This window comes from Oncorhynchus gorbuscha, linkage group LG16 (genome assembly GCF_021184085.1).
Source record: "Oncorhynchus gorbuscha isolate QuinsamMale2020 ecotype Even-year linkage group LG16, OgorEven_v1.0, whole genome shotgun sequence".
Lineage (NCBI taxonomy): Eukaryota > Metazoa > Chordata > Actinopteri > Salmoniformes > Salmonidae > Oncorhynchus > Oncorhynchus gorbuscha.
The window spans coordinates 18384675-18405665 of NC_060188.1; the positions used below are offsets into that span (position 1 = coordinate 18384675).

The window sequence follows — 20991 nt, forward strand, 5'->3', positions numbered from 1 at the left end:
TATAACTATCGCCTGCATTCTGCTCCAGCCCTTCAACCCAGCCAGCCACATCGTTAAGCCGTACCCTGGAGGCAAAACCCAGCCACAGGAACAGATACAGAGAGAAATATGGAGAGAAATATGGTTTCCCTCATAGTGAAGGTATGTATAGATCTTCACTGTGGCTGGGCCCGTCCCAAATCAATGGTGTGGAGGATGATGAGCACTATCACATTTCTGTGGTGGAATCCTCCCCAAACAGTACCTGATCGACCTTCCAGTCCATTCTCATGGAGAACCCTCTCCATTACTGGCCCCGGGAGCTGACCCCCAGCAGCTCTGACGATGTCTAAACGATAAAGATACAGCTAATACAAAACCATTGTACTTTCCATATACAAATGCTAATGTGCTGCGCGACAATCATGCATTTGAGTTATATCATAGCAATTATAAAACAATCACAGCTGTGGCTTCATTCTGTCACCCTGATTACATTAGTGTCAGTCAGAAAGAGATGAAAGAACAGTCACATGCAGGATGGTCTAAGAGAAAGTGAGAACAAACGAGATATCCAGGCCTAGAGCTAAATGACCATGCAGGTGAAGCTTACCTTGTATCCCACCCTCTTCAATGTCAGCCTATGGGGAAACAGAGGAGACAATTTTAAGTGGAACCCCTGGTCCAATTGGTCCTACAGTCACTGTCTCCCCCAAACACTTTCCTCTTCTTCCCTTATCTCTCCCAGGCCCTGCGCACTGCCATAAATATGTCACAGTAACCATTAGAGCAGTGTGGCGCTGGGCTCAGCTTCGTGTTAGAGTGTTAGAGATGAATACACACTGAACTTCCTTACCAAGTGTTAGTGTGAGCTAAAGATGGACCAGACATGAACCTGAATGTAAAAGTTCAAGTAATTGTCAGTATATTATATACACTGAGTGTGCAAAACACACCTGCTTTTTCCATGACATAGACTGACTAGGTGAATCCAGGTAAATGTTATGATCCCTTATTGATGTTACCTTTCCTAAATTAGCCATGGATGGAGATAAGGATTTGGACTTGTGGTTTTACTTAATTCTCCATGCTGGACAATGATTATAACGGAGATTCTGATCCAACCATAAATGCATACATTGTGCCCCTGGACTGAGAGGATGGAAGTTCAATATGTAGCTAGATGTAGAAGGCTAATGTTAACTAGCTAATCGTTGCCCATGAAGGGAAGCATTTTAGCCAGGTAGCCTAAGGCAACAAAAAATACAAGTGTGTAATGTATAACAAAGTCATAGATCGTTTCGTCAACAGGAAAGAGAGCAGGATGACATTGGTGTTTCTCTACAGGTAGGGTGAGTCAACATGTTTTTTCCACTTCTGTGCACACACACACACACACACACACACACACACACACACACACACACACACACACACACACACACACACACACACACACACACACACACACACACACACACACACACACACACACACACACACACACACACACACACACACACACACACACACACACACACACACACACACACACACACATCTCACATCAAAGCTCACTCACATGGACAGCCACATCATATTTAACTTACATTGATTGGACTAAATAGTTTTTGGTATATTTTAGTTGTCACTGTATTGGACTAAGCATAGGTGATTTGATGATGTTGAAATGTTGAAGTTGAAATGGTGTCGGAATAGTGGAGGCAGCTCCTGTTTTCTTTGTGACTTGCGGTAACTCTACATGGTTCTAAATCAACCATTGTTTAGTAGTCCATGCTGTAGGTCATGTAACTGTTTGTTACATTCAATATGCTTTGTGGACTTCACCGGACAGATCTTGCTCTCTGGTTTGTGATAAAACAAAGGTGTGGTTTAATTATTCTGACACTGTGTTTTATTATTGTCTCTGCCTTAGGCCTATATATCACAGTGGCAAGGCATATGAACTAACAGGTTATAGAGCAAACAACGCAATTGTCCCTTTATTCTGGCTTGGCTTCCCCAGTGACTGCTACTGGTGCAATGCTTTCAACACCTTGTAGTCCATGCCCGAAGAATTGAGGCTGTTCTGAGGGGAAAAGGAGGTGCAACTCAATATTAGGAATGTGTTCCTAATGTTTTATACACTCAGTGTATGTTCCCCTGTAGAGTTCACAGTTGGTACGGGGTCAAAGTCCTGTCATTCAATAGCCAGACACCCTTTAGGGCTCCCCCAATGTGTAGGGCTATAATGTCACTAAATGTCAGAGTCAGTTTTCCATTGGGTAGCATACATACACTCCTACTTTAAAACAGGGGATCGGCACTTTGCAATGTACTGTGGTTTGATTTCCAAAGGGAGTCAAAAACGAATCTGTTGAAAAGGTCATAACTGCATGAACAACGGGATACTTCACTATAGAGAGGAGTGGTTTCTGCTGAACATCAATCTGTAGGATCAAAGGCTTAGTGAGGGAAAAGATCTTCAACTGCTGTAGTTGTGAAATATCGTAGCTATTTATATTACACAGTTCCAAACTGAATCAGCTGTTATTGATGTAAAAACATTGAGACTATTGAGTAAATCAGACCATTGGGGTAAAAAAGTATACCGGACATAAATATAAATGCAACATGCAACAATTTCAACGATTTTACTGAGTTACAGTTCATAGAAGGAAATCTGTCAATTGAAATAAATAAATTAAGCTCTAATCGATGGATTTCACATGACTGGGCAGTGGTGCCGCCATGCATGGGTCTGGGAGGGCATAGGCACCCCCAAGTCAGAGCCAGGTTCACCCACTGGGGTGGGGCGGCCTAGTGGTTAGAGCGTTGGACTAGTAACCGAAAGGTTGCATGTTCAAATCACCAAGCTGACAAGATACAAATCTGTCATTCTGCCCCTGAACAGGCAGTTGACCCACTGTTCCTAGGCCATCATTGAAAATAAGAATTTGTTCTTAACTGACTTGCCTAGTTAAATAAAAAAATCAGAATGAGTTTTTCCTCACAAAAGGGCTTTATTACAGACATAAAAACTCCTCAGCGTCCCCCTCCTCAGATGGTCCCACAGGTGAAGAAGCCGGATGTGGAGGTCCTGTACTGGCGTGGTTACGTCTGCAGTTGTGAGGCCTGTTGGATGTACTGCCAAATTCTCTAAAACGATGTTGAAGGCGGCTTAAGGTAAGAGCGCAGGTGGACATTCCTGCAGTCAGCATGCCAATTGCATGCTTTCTCAAAACTTGTGGCGTTGTGTGACAAAACTGCACAATTTAGTGGCCTTTTCTTGTCCCCAGCACAAGGTGCACCTGTGTAATGATCATGCTGTTTAATCAGCTTTTTGATATGCCACACCTGTCAGGTGGATGGATTATCTTGGAAAAGGAGAAATGCTTACTTTCCATATTGTGTTAATAATTTTGTTCAGTGTATAATGGGGAAAATCTGCAAAGATATTTAATATGGCACAGAGGTATTTTAGTTGATTGAGTATATTAAAAATCAGATTGAAACGCAGGTTCTCGGAATGTCTCTGCTTTCTCCACTTGCCTGGCTGTGGTTCTGGGCATTGGTGACTGTGTAGCTTGTGGATTCAATGACCTCCACTATATCCTCTTCAGTTGGCAACCTAATACACACACATTCACACAATGATGACCGTAACACCCCATGACACATGAAACCAACACATGAACATACAAAGCCATTCACAAATACAATACATACATGCAGAGGCATGACTACAGTTCAGGGGAGGGTCAGTATCAAGTGCTTTATGTAAGAGATATAAAAACATCTGAGCATATCAACTCCCTCAGCCAACAGGAATGGGGAGTGATAGATTGTGTGTGTGTGTGCCGTGGGTGTCTCACTCCTCTGTGTAGTTCTCAGCGCGGTGCCCAGGGACAGGCTGGGGGTTCTCGCTCAGCCAGCGGTCCCTCAAGGACTTCCGCTGTGAGGAGAGATTTGGAGAGAGAGAGAGAGAGAGAGAGGGAGGGATGGAGAGAGAGAGAAACAGGGTTGGTGACTATGACTAGGGTCTGCTATGTCCTGTGCAGTTAGCATATGCATGAAACGGCCTACGCTCTGAGCCATCTCTCACAGCAGCCAGCTTCCCCACCTGCCAGCTCATCAGTTCAAAACAAGCCTATTCTCTCAAAATCCCCATAGCAAAAGAAGCTAACAAAAACAAAAGCCTTCTGTCTCTATGAATACTGAAACGGTTATCCAGTATGCAGTAACCAAAACAAACAGCCCCTAGACACAGAGCTCTGGTTGCCATTTTGGATCTCCAGCAGGATGAGTGAGGCCAAGAGCCTGGTGTTGTCTTTGAGGGAGAAACTGCCCCCAACTCCGGATCCCTCACAGGGAGGGCTCAGAGAGCCACACGTCCTCAAACCCGGGTGTAGGCTTGGTCACAAGGGGTCTGATTGAGACTGACAATAATAAACCTGACCATGTTTATTTAGAGAGTGTTTGTAAATGGACCAACCTACATTGGCTGCGACTCAGTTAGTTGCTTTCAACCTTTGAAGCAGAAACCTTCCAGAGCCCAGAGGTACAGTAAAGGAGGCGTCCTCCTTTCATTCTAACTCAGGTATGACAACACCAAGCCGAGGGGTGAACATAGTCCTACCTGGCTCCAAGCCTCATCAATTAGTCATACGACAATGTGGGGGAGTGTGATAGCAAGCTAAGCAACAACAACAAACAGACAGTGGTGACAATGACACAACATTAGATTGGAGTGGTGGTGACACTAAGTGGGCCTTGGTCACAACTATTTGCCAAGACAACCTTTTGGATGGAACGTATGTGGACCAGTCTCTTACTGTGCTCAGAGTCAGAAAAGAAAAGTAAGACAGGAGGGGAAGTGAGCTGTGCATACAGAGATGCTCTAACTGCTGGGCTGACTGGGAACACGAGACTGTTCTCACACTTCACACTGAGGAAGAAGAAGGACAACTCTCTTTCCTCTGCCATGTGTAAGGCTGGTGCCGCCAGCACAGCACACATCCTCAGGCAAACCCAGTAATGTAGAGTAGACTGTTTGTGTGGGCGGTTGCCTGAGTCATATGTGTTGATGGAGCGGTTCGAGCCACTCCACCGCTGATCTGACGTGAAGGAGTTAATGGGGTCCAACAGGGATCAGTGCTGGTGGTCCCAGTGGAGGAGAGAGTTACTGACAAAGATCAACACAATGCACAGCTCTCTCTCTCTCTCTCTCTCTCTCTCTCTCTCTCTCTCTCTCTCTCTCTCTCTCTCTCTCTCTCTCTCTCTCTCTCTCTCTCACTCTGACTCACTCTCTCCCTATTTCTCTACAACCACCTCATCATTTCAGTTCCTCTCTTTCATGTGATTTCTCTCTCTGTTACAGACATCATGGTAGCAGAGGTTATGGTAGCAGAGGTCATGGTAAGATGATGAGCAGAAGAGAGTTGAACAGGAAGGAGGGAAAAAAAGAATAGAATAGAGGAATAGAGAATGCCTCAGGACACCTCATGGTGTTGGGGATGTTGTCTGCTGTTATGGAGCTAATTGAGTTTATCATCACACAGGAGGGCTCAACCCTGGGCATGTGAACCAGCTGCCAGACATGTGGCTCCCTGCAACAGGACAACAGGGAAGGACAGACATACAGATCCAGACAGACCTTGCGCTGGGCCTGCGTCAGCCACTCCTCCTCCATCTCCCTCCTTGCTTTCTCGTCGTCCTGCTGCTTACGTCGCTTGTCCTGGTGATGGGAGAAGAAGAGAAAGAGAACAACAGAAAGAGAGATTTAGGGTTGAGTGGAGGTAGATATATAATTATGTTTCTGAACCTAATGAGGAGCACTTCCTGTTATTAAGCATCTCAGACGAGTCCCACAGCTCACACTGCTTTCAAGCTCTATTGAGATAGTCATAGTTGTCATTTGAATGATGCTAGTGAAGGAGAAGATAACAGCACAACTACAGTACTGTATATCTTATTACAGTATAACTGAAAAGCGGTGACAGTAGATCACAGTGACAAGCCCCATAGACATATATGCTGTTGGCCGGTGAAACAGCTGGTTCTTAAAGGTCAAAGTGCAGAGAAACGGAGATGAAGCGGAGGCAAGGCTAGGAGCACGTGGGCATGCCAGCACTCCATCATCATCAGCTAGTCTGACAGTAACACACATATCACACATACTGCATTCATGTTCTGTTAGGAGGAGTGGTTCACTCCCATACATTAGTACCAATCCAGGCCTGAGACTGCTATCCCTTTGGACTTCGCATAGTTTCCACAACATCCCTCCTTTCAAAAGCAACTGCAATTAGATTACGCTAAACAGAAGGGCTAATTTAGATCAGAATTTCATTAACGATTTTGGTCTAACCTAATTCAGTAAGAACTGTGTTGGGGCATAACATGTGGGAGTTGGCTAGACCCCAATGCATCAAAGAAAGACAGGATAAAGCATGGAGGGAAGGCATGAGCATTTTCTGTGTGTGTGTGTGTGTGTGTGTGTGTGTGTGTGTGTGTGTGTGTGTGTGTGTGTGTGTGTGTGTGTGTGTGTGTGTGTGTGTGTGTGTGTGTGTGTGTGTGTGTGTGTGTGTGTGTGTGTGTGTGTGTGTGTGTGTGTGTGTGTGTATTTCTACTGTCTCTTAATGCTCAAGGTCCCTGTAGTGTTTAACCCTGCTGATGAGGTCAGTAGTGGCCCTGAAGCAAACGCCATGCAACCCAATTGAATTATTCAAACATGGACAGACCGGGGAGAGCTGTCACGCCCTGACCTTAGAGAGCCTTTTTATTTCTCTATTTGGTTAGGTCAGGGTGTGATTTGGGTGGGCATTCTAGTTTTCTATTTCTTTGTTGGCCGGGTATGGTTCCCAATCAGAGGCAGCTGTCTATCGTTGTCTCTGATTGGGAATCATACTTAGGCAGCCTGTTTTCCACCCTAGTTTGTGGGATTTTGTTTTGCATATTTGCTGTGGAGCCTGCAGAACTTTACGTTCTTTTGTATTTTGTTGTTTTTTGCTGTCATTTGAAAATGAAGTTAAAGGTACCCCTAACACGCTGCGCCTTGGCCTCCTTCTAACAATGGACGTAACAGAAGATCCCACCACCAAAGGACCAAGCAGCGTGGCCAGGAGGAGCAGGGATCCTGGGCCCGGGAGAAAAGTGAGTGGAGGACATCCTGGACATGGGAGGATAAATTAGACGGTAAAGGATCCTGGAAGTGGGAGGAGATCCAGGCTGGAATGGATCTCCTTCCACGGGAGCAGACGGAGGCAGCGAGGGAAGAAGAACGATGACACCGGGTTTCGCGACCTCGACGCAAACACGAGAGGCAGGGGGGGGGAAATTGGGTGGTTGGCCAGGTTGCAGACCAGAACAAACTCCGCACTCGCTTTAAGGAGCGTGTGACCCTTCAGCCACCATGCTTTGCGGTTACACGTACTGTGTCGCCGGTACGCATCCACAGCCCGGTGCACTCTGTGCCAGCTCCCCGCATTTGCCGTGCTAGAGTGGGCATTCAGCCAGGACGGATTGTGCCGGCTCAGAGCTCCTGGTCTCCGGTGCGACTCTTCGGCCCAGTATATCCTGCGCCGGCTCTGCGCACTGTGTCTCCGGTGCTCCTTCACAGCCCAGTGCGTCCTGTGCCAGTGCCCCGCAGTTGCCGGGCTAGGGTGAGCATCCAGCCAGGACGTGTTGTGCCAGCTCTGCGCTCCAGACCTCCGGTGCGTCTCCACAGCCCAGTATATCCTGTGCCTGCTCCACGCACCAGGCCTCCAGTGCGTCTCTCCAGCCCGGTGCGTCCTGTGCCAGCTCTACGCACCTGGCCTCCAGCAATGATCCAGGGCCCGAAGCCTCCAGTGATGAACCATAGCACGAAGCCTGCAGTGATGATCCATGGCACGAAGCCTCCAGGGATGATCCATGGCCCGAAGCCTCCAATGGTGATCCATGGCCCGAAGCCTCCAATGGTGATCCATGGCCCGAAGCCTCCAGTGATGATCCATGGCACGAAGCCTCCAGTGAGGAGTCATGGCATGAAGCCTCCAGAGACGGCCTCCAGTCCGGGGCCCGCAGCGAGGGTGCCCAGTCAGGGGTCCACAGCGAGGGTGCCCAGTCCAGGGCGCGCAGCGAGGGTGCCCAGTCCGGGGCCCGCAATGAGGGTGCCCAGTCTGGGCCCACAACGAGGGTGCCCAGTCCGGGGTCGGCGACGAGGGTCCCCACGCCAGAGGTGCCACCAAAGTGGGGTGAGCCAGTGGTGGAGCGGGATCTGCATCTCGCACCTGAGCCGCCTCCGCGGATAGATGCCCACCCAGACCCTCCCCTATAGGTTTAGGTTTTGCGGCCGGGGTTCGGGGGGGGATACTGTCACACCTGACCTTAGAGATCCTGTTTATGTCTCTATTTTGGTTTGGTCAGGGTGTGAGTTGGGGTGGGTATTCTATACTCTATTATTTGTATTTCTATGTTTTGGCCGGGTAGGGTTCTCAATCAGGGACAGCTGTCTATCATTGTCTCTGATTGAGAACTATACTTAGGTAGCCCTTTTTCCACATGTCTTTGTGGGAAGTTGACTTTGTTTAGGGCACATAGCCTTTAGCTTCACGGTTTGTTTTTGTCGTGTTTATTATTTTGTTTGGTGTCATTTTCCAAATAAAGAGAACATGTACGCTAACCACGCTGCACCTTGGTCCTCTTCCTTTAACGGCCGTGACAGAGACTCACCTCTATAGCCTGCACTCTCTGTTGGTACTTCTCTGCCTCGTCCATGTTGGGTCTACAACACAAGAACACAGAGGAGAGTTATAGTTACTTTACTCCTACTGTAGCAGTCCAGAAAACTGTTCATCATTTAAATGAAACTCAATTATTAAAAGTTATTCCACACATATTTGGCAAAAGCGCATAACTGATTTTCAATTCCCTTCGCTGTGGGACAGTGGATGAGAGAGTGTGATGATGTGATGCCAGATCCTAGATCAGTCATGTATCAAAGCAGTGCAGAGGCTTATCATGGAGAAACTGCTACACTACTGTATTCTGTCATGTACTGGGTCCTTTGGGTGTTGTCCTGTCATCCTTCAAACCACCAACTACATATTCATATTATTATACACTTTCCACAGAGGTGACTGGAAAACTGCCTGTTAGCAATATCTGCACTAGAGATGATTACTACATAATTCTTATATAATTATTTAAACCCTAAATGAGAGAGCAGAGAGGAACTGGGAGAAGAGAGAGCACATAGCAGCACTTGATGCTGAGTTGCTGAGCTCCCAACAGTAATAAGTCTGACTGAAATTAAAGGAATGATTGATTCCTGGAGCAGCAACCTCACACTTTATCCCTGTGTGTATAAGGAGAGGGAATAAAACAGAGGCTGTGGAGAGGACTATGGATCAGTTTGGCTTACAGTAAGAGTGGGAGGGGAGAGCTGCTCTCAGAAGATATATTAGGTTCACTCCATTCCTATGTTATCATTAACTGTAAATAAAATGCTATAAACCAACCTGTCGCAGCTTTGATCACTGACATGACAATGCCACTAGTCCAGAATGTACTACAGAGTGTAATACGCAGTGTACTACAGTACAGAGTATACTACAGAGTGTAATACGCAGTGTACTACAGTACAGAGTATACTACAGAGTGTAATACGCAGTGTACTACAGTACAGAGTATACTACAGAGTGTAATACGCAGTGTACTACAGTACAGAGTATACTACAGAGTGTATTACAGTACAGAGTATACTACAGAGTGTAATACGCAGTGTACTACAGTACAGAGTATACTACAGAGTGTAATATGCAGTGTACTACAGTACAGAGTATACTACAGAGTGTAATATGCAGTGTACTACAGTACAGAGTATACTACAGAGTGTAATACGCAGTGTACTACAGTACAGAGTATACTACAGAGTGTAATACGCAGTGTACTACAGTACAGAGTATACTACAGAGTGTAATACGCAGTGTACTACAGTACAGAGTATACTACAGAGTGTAATACGCAGTGTACTACAGTACAGAGTATACTACAGAGTGTAATACGCAGTGTACTACAGTACAGAGTATACTACAGAGTGTAATATGCAGTGTACTACAGTACAGAGTATACTACAGAGTGTAATATGCAGTGTACTACAGTACAGAGTATACTACAGAGTGTACCACAGAATGTACTACAGTGTACATAGTGTACTACAGAGTGTACTACAGTACAGAGTATACTAGAGTGTACTACAGTAGAGTGTAAGACACAGTGTACCACACAACAGAATGTACTACAGAGTGTACCACAGAGTGTACTACAGTACAGAGTGTACTACTGTACATAGTGTACGACAGTGTGTACTCCAGTACAGTGTACTACTGTACAGATTGTACAACACTAGAGTGTACTACACTACAGAGTGTACTACAGTGTACTACAGTACAGCCTGTACTACAGTACAGAGTTTACTACAGAGTGTACTACAGTACAGAGTGTACTAACTACAGTGCAGAGTGTACTACACTACAGATTATTACTACAGAGTGTACTACACTACAGCGTATTAGAATGTACTACACTACAGAGTATTACTACAGAGTATACTACAAAACACAGTGTTCAACATATTGTACTACACTATAGAGTGTACTACACTACAGAGTGTACTACACTACAAATAATTACTACAGAGTGTAATACAGTACGTACTACAGAGTGTACTACACTACAGCATATTAGAATGTACTACACTACAGAGTGTACTACAGTACAGCTTGTACTACAGTACAGAGTGTACTACATAGTGTACAACAGCACAGAGTGTACTACAGAGTGTACCACAGAATGTACTACAGTGTACATAGTGTACTACAGAGTGTACTACAGTACAGAGTGTATTAGAGTGTACTAACTACAATACAGAGTGTACTACACTACAGAGTATTACTACAGAGTGTACTACCCTACAGTGTATTACTACAGAGTGTCCTACACTACAGCGTATTACTACAGTGTGCACTACACTACAGCGTATTACTACAGTGTACCACACTATTGCGTATTGCTACATAGTGTACTACAGTACAGCGTATTACTACAGTGTGTACTACACTACAGCGTATTACTACACAGTGCACTACAGTATCTCATCCTGTCATCTATTTAAACACACTTAGAAGTGTTGACATAAGAAGAGCTGGAAGATGCCGATTGAGTCAAACTCCAACAACTGTCAGAAGGGCTACACACACACACACACACACACACACACACACACACACACACACACACACACACACACACACACACACACACACACACACACACACACACACACACACACACACACACACACACACACACACACACACACACACACACACACACACACACACCTCAAATCAAAGCTCACTCTGGGAGATGGCTGCTTGATTGAAGTTGCAGGTGTGTTAAGCAATAAGAGATCTATAATGATTCACAGCCAATGACAGTCATTTCATGAGAGCAGAAGATAATATAATTATACAGTATTATAACTATACAGGTTATAATTCAACCTCAGATATTTACCTTATATCTGTAAATTAATAAATATTCTATTCACATGATATTTATGATTGGTATGACTAGCCTACTATGGAGAATGGTACTCGAGGCACGGGTGACTATATTTTAAGTACCGTTCTGTCCAACTCAGATTGATACTATATAGCATAAGTGGTTAGAGATTTAGGATGGTTGTATGGTGTCTGAGGGCTGTTAGTCCCAGGCGGGCATTGTAGTGGGGGTGACAGACGGCTCTAGAGGTAGAGGGGTGTTGTATTGATGGCAGGGCTGTGATGGAGAGGGAGGGGCTGTGATGTCTCACACCCAACACGGGGGTCATTAGTGGGCATTGTCACGGTGATGGAGTGCCACAGGCAGAGGTTCATTAAGCGCTGCCAACCCGGGGGACTCTCCTTGTCCAGATGATGGACGCCTTACACATTGCCAACCGCCAGCCAGCCCAGAGCCCCCCCACTCACTTGGACACCCCAGTCCTTCTGTGTCTGTCTGTGTATGACTGGCTGCTGCTGCTATCCTGGAGAGAGTATACCACTTTGTTTGTTTCTAGACACCATTTGTCACATGGTATTCTCCTGGGAATCAGCAAATGTGATGTGTGATGCTTATCATATGAGTCCACACTCCTTAGAGAGAGAGAGAGAGAGAGAGAGAGAGAGAGAGAGAGAGAGAGAGAGAGAGAGAGAGAGAGAGAGAGAGAGAGACAGAGACACAGACACAGAGGGAGAGAGAGAGAGAGAGAGAGAGGGGGAGAGAGAGAGAGAGAGAGAGAGAGAGAGAGAGAGAGAGAGAGAGAGAGAGAGAGAGAGAGAGAGAGAGAGAGAGAGAGAGAGAGAGAGAGAGACACAGACAGACACAGACACAGACACAGACACAGACACAGAAAAGACACAGAGGGAGAGAGGGGACCGGACCTTCCAGGGAGCTTCCCAGGGTTTCTGCTTAACTTAAATGTAACTTCCGAGGAGAAATGACTAGGGCCAAAGGGACAGACACTTTCCATGCATCAAATGTCCCTGTACACTATACTGTAACTCAGCCCCTTGAGAGACCCTGACCTGAAAGAGAGAGATAGAGGAAAGAGAGACACCTGGGTCCTCTGTGACCTGGCCTGGACTGAGGGGAAAACACAATGTACTTCCGACAGCTACAAATCGAGCACTTAAGCCAGAGTCCCTGCAACCCTTTTCCACTGAGTGGAGTCTTGGAACGGGACCAACATGGAATGTAAGCACAGATACTGAGGCTGGTGTTTGGGTGTCCCTCACCTGTCCCCACTCTGTCACTGAGCCATCTCTCTCTCTCTCTCTCTCTCTCTCTCTCTCTCTCTCTCTCTCTCTCTCCCATCCGTCAGCAGAGAGAGAAGTGCTCTCACGGAACATGGAGTGCCCACTCAGGCTGAACTGATTTCTCTCCAGCTCTGGGTGAGATCCAGGGACGGAATGAGTGTGTTGTGTGTGTGTCACATTGAGTGTTTCACAAGGGGACACAGATAGTATGTACAGGAAGGTGGGGGTGTAAATGGGTGGGTGATGTGTGTGTGGGAGAGTGATAGATCTGACCTGTGTTTCTCAGCCACAAACAAACTACTTGGAAATCTCTTCTGTCTTCTCCGGTTAAGGCACGGCTCACTGAATGTGACGGTAAGACTGCAGGTGGGGCGGGGCACTGGGAGATATTTACACCAGTAGCACAGCAGGAGGCATATTCTGTAGCCTCATACAGTACAGTATGCATTACTGATACATACATAATTAGTTGTGTACAAGAAAGAAAGGCTTTACACATTCAGTATTACTGTAATCACTATGCTGTATGAACAATACTCAAGAGGAGCACTGCCCATAATATTGGAATGGTGGGTGGAAACGTAGGGGAAAAGGCAGGTAAAATGGAGGTAAAATGTTCTCCAAGATTTCTGGTGTACATTAAGTTGAGTGCCAGGAGTTTTTCCTGGCTGTGTGATCTGACCAGAAAAGACTTGGCCTTAGTTGTGTCTATAACTAGGGCCCAGATTTTTTCTGGCCAGGTCCCATGATCTGGAAATAACTCTGGCCATAAATGCATCGTAATCGCAATCGTGTAAAAACAAGAAATGTCCAATCTGATCTGGCCACTGGTCTTCATGGCACATCCAGTCCACAGAGTGAGACAAACTCAGACCCTGCCACATAGCCATATTCTACATTGGGGTGAGAGTCAGCCAGTCCAGAGAGAAAGCGATTCTCTGTCCCAGAAACCAGTCATGTACAAAAGTTACGCTGCTCCCCTCCCTAATGTATAATTCAGCACTAGGAAGGAATTCTATCTGTTCTCCGGAATCGACTAGGTTTTTAAAGTTACTCTCTGTGTTGTTTTCCAACTCCTCTACTTCCTGTTGCTGAAAGCATGGATTCAATTGTATATACTTTTGGTTTTTAATAAAGTGCAAGTGCTTTAAGTCGTTGTGGGTGTGCATGTCTGCATGCATTTGTTTGTTTGTGTGAATCTGTGTACGTGTGTTTGGTAGATTGAGTGCTGAAAGTATAGGGAGCCGTAAAAGTGACAGAATATGAGTGGAATCAGAAATATTTCATTTGAATGCCACAGAAGTATAACTCACAGAGCATTCTTCCTCAAAAGCAAAAGCAGGTCTGGAGGAGGAAGCTCACAACTATGTGACTGATGTGACAGTGGGAACTCTGGAGATGTGAGAGCAGTATAAGCTCCCAGTGAGATTCTGGAGGTTATCAGGAAGCCACACATCTCTCCGGCAAGGTCACAGCTGTAGTTTTATTCACATCCAAAACATCTCTAAATGGGATGTAAGGCAGCGATCAGGGAGATAATTGGGCTTTAGCAGAGGTGTTCACCCAGCAACAATATTCATACACCAGTAACTATGGGATGTCCTGAACTCTGTAACCAACACCACCATTTCCAGGAACAGAGGTGCAGCTAACATTCCAGTACAATGAAGTCAACTAGAGAATACAGCACTGTTATCCAGACATACAGTAGACTGTGGTAGTGTACTAGGCTGAGTCAGGACAGGAGAGCCCCAACCCTCCTCAGCCTGGCACAGGATGGGCTGCTAGGAGCCAGGACTTCCAGGACTGGTAGGCTTTACTCAACTGAAAGCACACAGCTTAGCAGGGGAGACAGACTCACATTAATGGTCTCTCTATCAGGGACTTCCACCTGGGCCACACACGCACGCACGCACGCACGCACGCACGCACGCACGCACGCACGCACGCACGCACACACACACACACACACACACACACACACACACACACACACACACACTCCTGCCATGTTGAGGCCCAGATTGCAGGGCATGTGTCTGTTGCCTACCAAGCGTTTGCATTGTCATTGTGGGTTACTTCATCATTGGGTTCAATCACCATCAGAGCTGTGCTTGGGGGCACAGATGGCTCCTGTGTGCTCTGTTTGTTTGTCTGAGCCTCTCTGTCAACGTCTCTAATTAGAATAAGGAGAAACAGTATGCTGTTTCCCAACAGGAAGTAAGATGCAGCAATACACTCAATTTAACTTCACAAGAGCTCACACAGGAGATCCGCCTATCACGTGCACATGCACACACACCGACGTTCAAAGGTGCATGCCACGAACACACACCCACACTCACTAACACACACACTTCACCAACTTTCCCTGGCAAACACACTTGGATGGAAATGTTCTCTCACTTCGTAACGGTTTTCCTACAAAGAGTATTGAACTGTGTGCCGTTTAAATGTGTGCCGTTTATACTGAACAAAAATATAAACGCAACTTGTAAAGTGTTGGTCCCATGTTTCATGAGTTGAAATAAAATGTTCTCCATATGCACAAAAACCTTATTTCTCTCAAATGTGGTGCACAAATTTGTTTATATCCCTTGCCAAGATAATCCATCCACCTGACAGGTGTGGCATATCAAAAGGCTGATTAAACAGCATGATCATTACACAGGTGAACCTTCCACAGATGGTTCACCTGTGTAGACGTTTTGAGGGAGTGTGCAATTGGTATGCTGACTGCAGAAATGTCCACCAGAGCTGTTGCCAGATAATTGAATGTTAATTTCTCTACCATAAGCCGACTCCAAAGCCATTTCAGAGACTTTGGCAGTATGTCCAACTGACCTCACAACCGCAGACCGTGTGTATGGTGTTGTGTGGGCGAGCGGTTTGTGAACAGAGTGCCCCATTGTGGCGGTGAGGTTATGGTATGGGCAGGCATAAGCTACTGACAACAAACACAATTGCATTTTATCGATGGCAATTTGAATGACCAGAGATACCGTTACAAGATCCTGGGGCCCATTGTCGTGCCATTCATCCGCCACCATTAAGTCATGTTTCACCATGATAATACACAGCCCCATGTCACAAGGATCTGTACACAATTCCTGGAAGCTGAACATTTCCCAGTTCTTTCATGGCCTGCAAACCAGACATGTCACCCATTGAGCAAGTTCGGGATGCTCTGGATCAACGTGTACTACAACGTGTTCCAGTTCCTGTCAATATCTAGTAACTTCAAACAGCTATTTAAGAGTTGTGGGAGAACATTCCACAGGACACAATCAACAGCCTGATCAACTGTATGCAAAGGAGATGCAAAGTGTCACGCTGCATGAGGCAAATTATACTGATTTTTCTGATCCACAACCCACTTTTTTAAACGGTATTTGTGACTAGTGTAACGGATGTGAAACGCTAGCTTAGTTAGCGGTGGTGCGTGCTAAATAGTGTTTCAATTTGTGACGTCACTTGCTCTGAGACCTTGAAGTAGTTGTTCCCCTTGCCCTGCAAGGGCCGTGGCTTTTGTGGAGCGATGGGTAACGATGCTTCGTGGTTGACTGTTGTTGATGTGTGCAGAGGGTCCCTGGTTCGCGCCCGGGTATGGGCGAGGGGACGGTCTAAAGTTATACTGTTACACTAACAGGTGCATATCTATATTCCCAGGCATGTGAAATTCATAGATTAGGCCCTAATTTATTTATTTAAATTGACTGATTTCCTTATATGAACTGTAAGTTGATAAAGTCTTTGAAATTGTTGCATGTTGTGTTAATATTTTTGTTCAGTATAAATGCCTGTCCTATTGTCAATGGATAAAATAGGGTGGGAACATGAGACGTGAAAGTGTGGTTGTGTTGAGCATAAACTGTTCAAGTATTCAGTAAATACGTGATCCAAACTCAGGTGTTCCCAAAACTTTTTGGCCCGTGACCCCATTTTGATATAAAAAATGTTTTGTGACCCTACCATGTAAAAGAAGTAATGCTATCAACAGCCATTGTATACTTTTTATTATTGGGGCTATAACAGTTTATTACAAATCAGTCTGCCGGTACTTTTGCCAGTATTTCAATCTGAAGGGAGTATGGTTTGAAGTAAATGAAATGCATCAGAAAGGTATTGGGAAGTTCAATAGATCAGGGCCTGGTCTTGTCTACTCTGTTTTAATGAGTCCTGCGTGTATTGTGGGCAAGGTAGAAGGAAACAGAAGACACATACAGTACATGTTTCAGAAGACACATACAGTACATGTTTCAGAAGAGACATACATGTTTCAGGGTACTAGCATAACCCCAGTTCTATGAACCAATTTACTCTCCCGACCTCATTTTCAGAGCAGGCGACCCCTAGTTTAGAAAACGCTGTCCCAACTGCTGTGTATGTACAGTATGTCAGGCTGCATCCTCTTCCCTGCGGTACCTACCGTGCCAAATCAAAGCAATACCATGAGGAGGTGACTGAGCCTAGCTATAGTTAATGGGAACAGACCAGGGTACAAAATGATCAGATGCAGCCAACGCTTGCACCCCACCCCCATCCTCCACTGATATACTGTCCATACACATGGATACACATGGACACATGCACACTTGGCTGCATAAACAAGCAGGCAGAAACAATGTGCTCTAGATTGCATGAAGTGTTACCGTAGTCTCTGCAGCGTCACATTGTATGAATGGAATATTCTGCAAAATGAGGGCCGAGAATACACAGTGTTGACTCAGGAAAAGTTCTCATCTCATAAATAGTTAAAAAGCTGGGGCTTTTAAAATAATTGGTTAACCTGTGCCCTACAAAATATGCATTCAGGGAGGTGGAATTGTGCTTTTCTGGGATGCCTAGCACTCAATAACTATGGCTCTGGCCTGGAGAATGTGGCCTATAAGCATGCCTGGTTAACTTTGACATGCACCTGCTCTGAACCTGCTCTGCTCACATAGACTTCTCTCTACCTCTACCCAGCACACACAACACCTCATCCTTTACACTGTTGACCATTATCATCACGTTATGCAGTTCCATTAACAGCAGAGTTGTCATCACTATGGAGAGAAGAGCCATAAGACAATGAGTTAAAGCTGGTGAACCTTACCTTACCTTCAGTGATTCAGCCGTTCTAGTCCATGATCAGAATGAAACTACCCACAATGACCAATCAACATTACAGCATTACAGCAATTATTGTCTGGCCGGCAACATCAAATTTGAAAGGCCTAATCTTCATACAGTAATAAACACTCTAGCAATATAAGTAATGAGCAATATAACTACTGACCTTTCATTTACTGCTGCTTAAAATGGCAGCTAGGTCACACTTTTGAGCTGAGGCTGGGGTCCTATGTGGCTCAGTTGGTAGAGCATGGCGCTTGCAATGCCAGGGTTGTGGGTTTGATTCCCACGGGGCACCAGCAAGAAAATGTAAGTCACTCTGTATAAGAGCATCTGCTAAATGGCTAAAATGTCCAACAAAAGAAAAGGATGTAAGGCCAAAGTGTACTTGTCGAGGAAGTTTGAGGTGTAGCTGTCAGTACCTGTGCCCTACAGGAGGCCAGGTTTAGAGCAAACCAAAATTGGTTCTTTAAAGGTTCCCAGTACATTTGTTAGGTTGTGGCAAATGTTCTCTTGACACAAAAGCTGTCGTTTTGTGATGCTTATAGAATGTTTGTATAAAACATTTGCCTGATGTTTCTAGTACACATTTAATCTGTTCCCAGAATGTTTCATGATGTTGTGTGGACATTATAAGAGTTCCCAAAACACAAAAACTGTCCACTTGTGATGATTATGTAAATGTTTCTATTAGGTTGCAAAACAAACAACATTTGCCTGATGTTGCAATAACATTCACAGAACAATTATTTTGTTTCTTTAAAAGTTCATAAAACATTTCTTTAGGTTGTGGGAACATTGTGGGGATATGACAAGAGATAGGTTCCTAAAACACAAAAACTGTCCATTTGTGCTGACATTCAGATAATGTTTGTATCCGGGTGCACAAAACATTCCTTTGATGTTGGTAACAATGTTGACAGAACAGCCTAGTTCTTTAAAGGTTCCCAGAAAATATCATTAGGTTTTGGGAACAGTGTGGGTGCATTACAAGAGATAGGTTCCCAAAACACAAAATATGCATGGTTGTGATGAAATTCATACAATTTAAGTGAGGTTGCACAGGACATTCACTTAATGTTGTAAGAATTAAACAGTTTTTATGACGTTCGTAGACTATTCCATTGATTTTAACGATCGTCATAAAAACAGACTCATTGCTGCAACTGCCCAACAGGCTCGGGAGGCAATGGTCGAGTAATTTGTCCTCGGAAACATGACCCGCCAAACCGCACTTCTTAACACCCACCCGCTGAACCCGGGAAGCCAAACACCATTCAACTGATGACTGAGGTCAGCCTGCAGGTGCTCGGCCCGCCACATGAAGTCGCTAGAGGGCAATGAGCCATGTAAAGTCCCCCGGCCAAACCATCCCCGAACACGGACGATGCTGGGCCAATTCTGCACCGCCTTATGGGACTCCCGATCACGGTCGGTTGTGATACAGCCAGGATCGAACCCGGGTCTGTAGTGACGCCTCTAGCACTGCAATGCTAGAGTAGTGCCTTGGACTGCTGCACCACTCGGGAGGCTCTTTCGAAAGATACCCCCCCCCCACACACTCCTAAATATGAGCCTTTTTGCAGACAAGCTGATATTCAGTCCCATAGACACTCAGATCCCCTATGTACTTGAACACTAGTTAATAGTTCACAGTTCTGACTGGTTCTTTCATTCAGCTGACAGCAGCACTGATCTCTGACCCTTTCACGATGAAGGTCATTGAAAAGCCTGCTCACGTCTCGTCTTCACACATTCCAGGCAGTGAGATCACATTTACTGTACACACAGAGACAGTAAGAAGGCTGCAGAGAGCAGAGTGTACACAATGTAATCTCCTGTAATCTCCTAGCCTAGTAAAGTCACATGATGTCTTGCTATTATTCCCTCTGTATGATTTCCACCTCCATCATAGAAACAGGCTGCAATTATGGGAATTAATAATTATTCCACAATTATGGGCATTAATATGGAGTTAGTCCCCACTTTGCTGCTATAACAGCCTCCGCTCTTCTGGGAAGGCTTTTGTTGGAGGAAATTATGGTTGAAATGATTAATTATGTATACATTTAAATTAGAACCATTTATTTAAATACTATTATGTTATGGTATAAAATGTATGGGTTCTTGGTTAAACTAGGACCGAAAATGTAGGTAAAACAAATTAATTGTCTGTACCTTGCGGGTTTAAGGGAGAGGGATGGCATATATCTTCTCAGACAGATAAGAATGTTTGTTTGATGTTCCATTAGTGGAGAAAAGTATATCTTTTAGACAGATTGGAATGTTTGTTTTATGAGGGGAGTAGAAGACAGTCTCCAGTCCTGAAGACACTGCGCTATTGTTTGGATCGGCGAGAGGGTGAGAAACTGATGACGTCATTTTATGTTCTCTCCTTAAAATGTCATGTTCTTTGTATTTTAAGTCAGTACTCTCTTGAATTAAACGCTGTTACCTGACTTTTAAGACTGGTCTCGATCTATTTCATGCATAATTAATACATTTACAACTTATTAATGTTTTGGTTTTGGCTACAAAACATATAGGAATTTAGAATTCCTCTAACAGCTTTCCACTAGATGTTGGAACATTTCTGCTGGGACTTGCTTCCATTCAGCCACAAGACCATTAGTGCACTGATGTTGGGTGATTAGGCGTAGCTTGCAGCCTGCATTCCAATTCATCTCAAAGGTGTTCGATGGAGTTGAGGTCAGGGTTCTGTGCAGGCCAGGAAAGTTCTTCCACACCGATCTCGACAAACCATTTCAGTATGGACCTGCTTTTGTGCATGGGGGCATTGTCATGCTGAAACAGGAAAAGGCCTTCCCTAAACTGTTGCCACAAAGTTGGAAGCACAAAATCGTCTAGAATATCATTGTATGCTGTAGAGTTAAGATTTCCCTTCACTGGAACTAAGGGGCCTAGCCCAAACCATGAAAAACAGCATCCACCAAACTTTACAGTTGGCACTAAGCATTCGGGCAGGTAGCGTTCTCCTGGCATCCACCAAACCCAGATTCGTCGGGATTCATCACTCCAGAGGACGCGTTTC

The 20991-nt window shown here is 45.1% G+C and overlaps 1 protein-coding gene across 1 annotated transcript in view; it reads right to left on the minus strand.

Annotated features, from left to right (window-relative positions):
• The window catches only part of LOC124000305 (paralemmin-1-like), a 35750-nt gene that overhangs the window by 3300 nt on the left and 11459 nt on the right, over nt 1-20991 (minus strand). The window contains exons 2-7 of the mRNA XM_046306578.1: nt 8695-8746; nt 5636-5716; nt 3855-3934; nt 3532-3610; nt 593-620; nt 245-328 (exon numbers count right to left, since the gene is read on the minus strand). Of these exons, the coding sequence (XP_046162534.1) occupies nt 245-328; nt 593-620; nt 3532-3610; nt 3855-3934; nt 5636-5716; nt 8695-8739 (397 nt within the window). The 5' untranslated portion in view covers nt 8740-8746. The remainder of the gene's footprint in view (nt 1-244; nt 329-592; nt 621-3531; nt 3611-3854; nt 3935-5635; nt 5717-8694; nt 8747-20991) is intronic.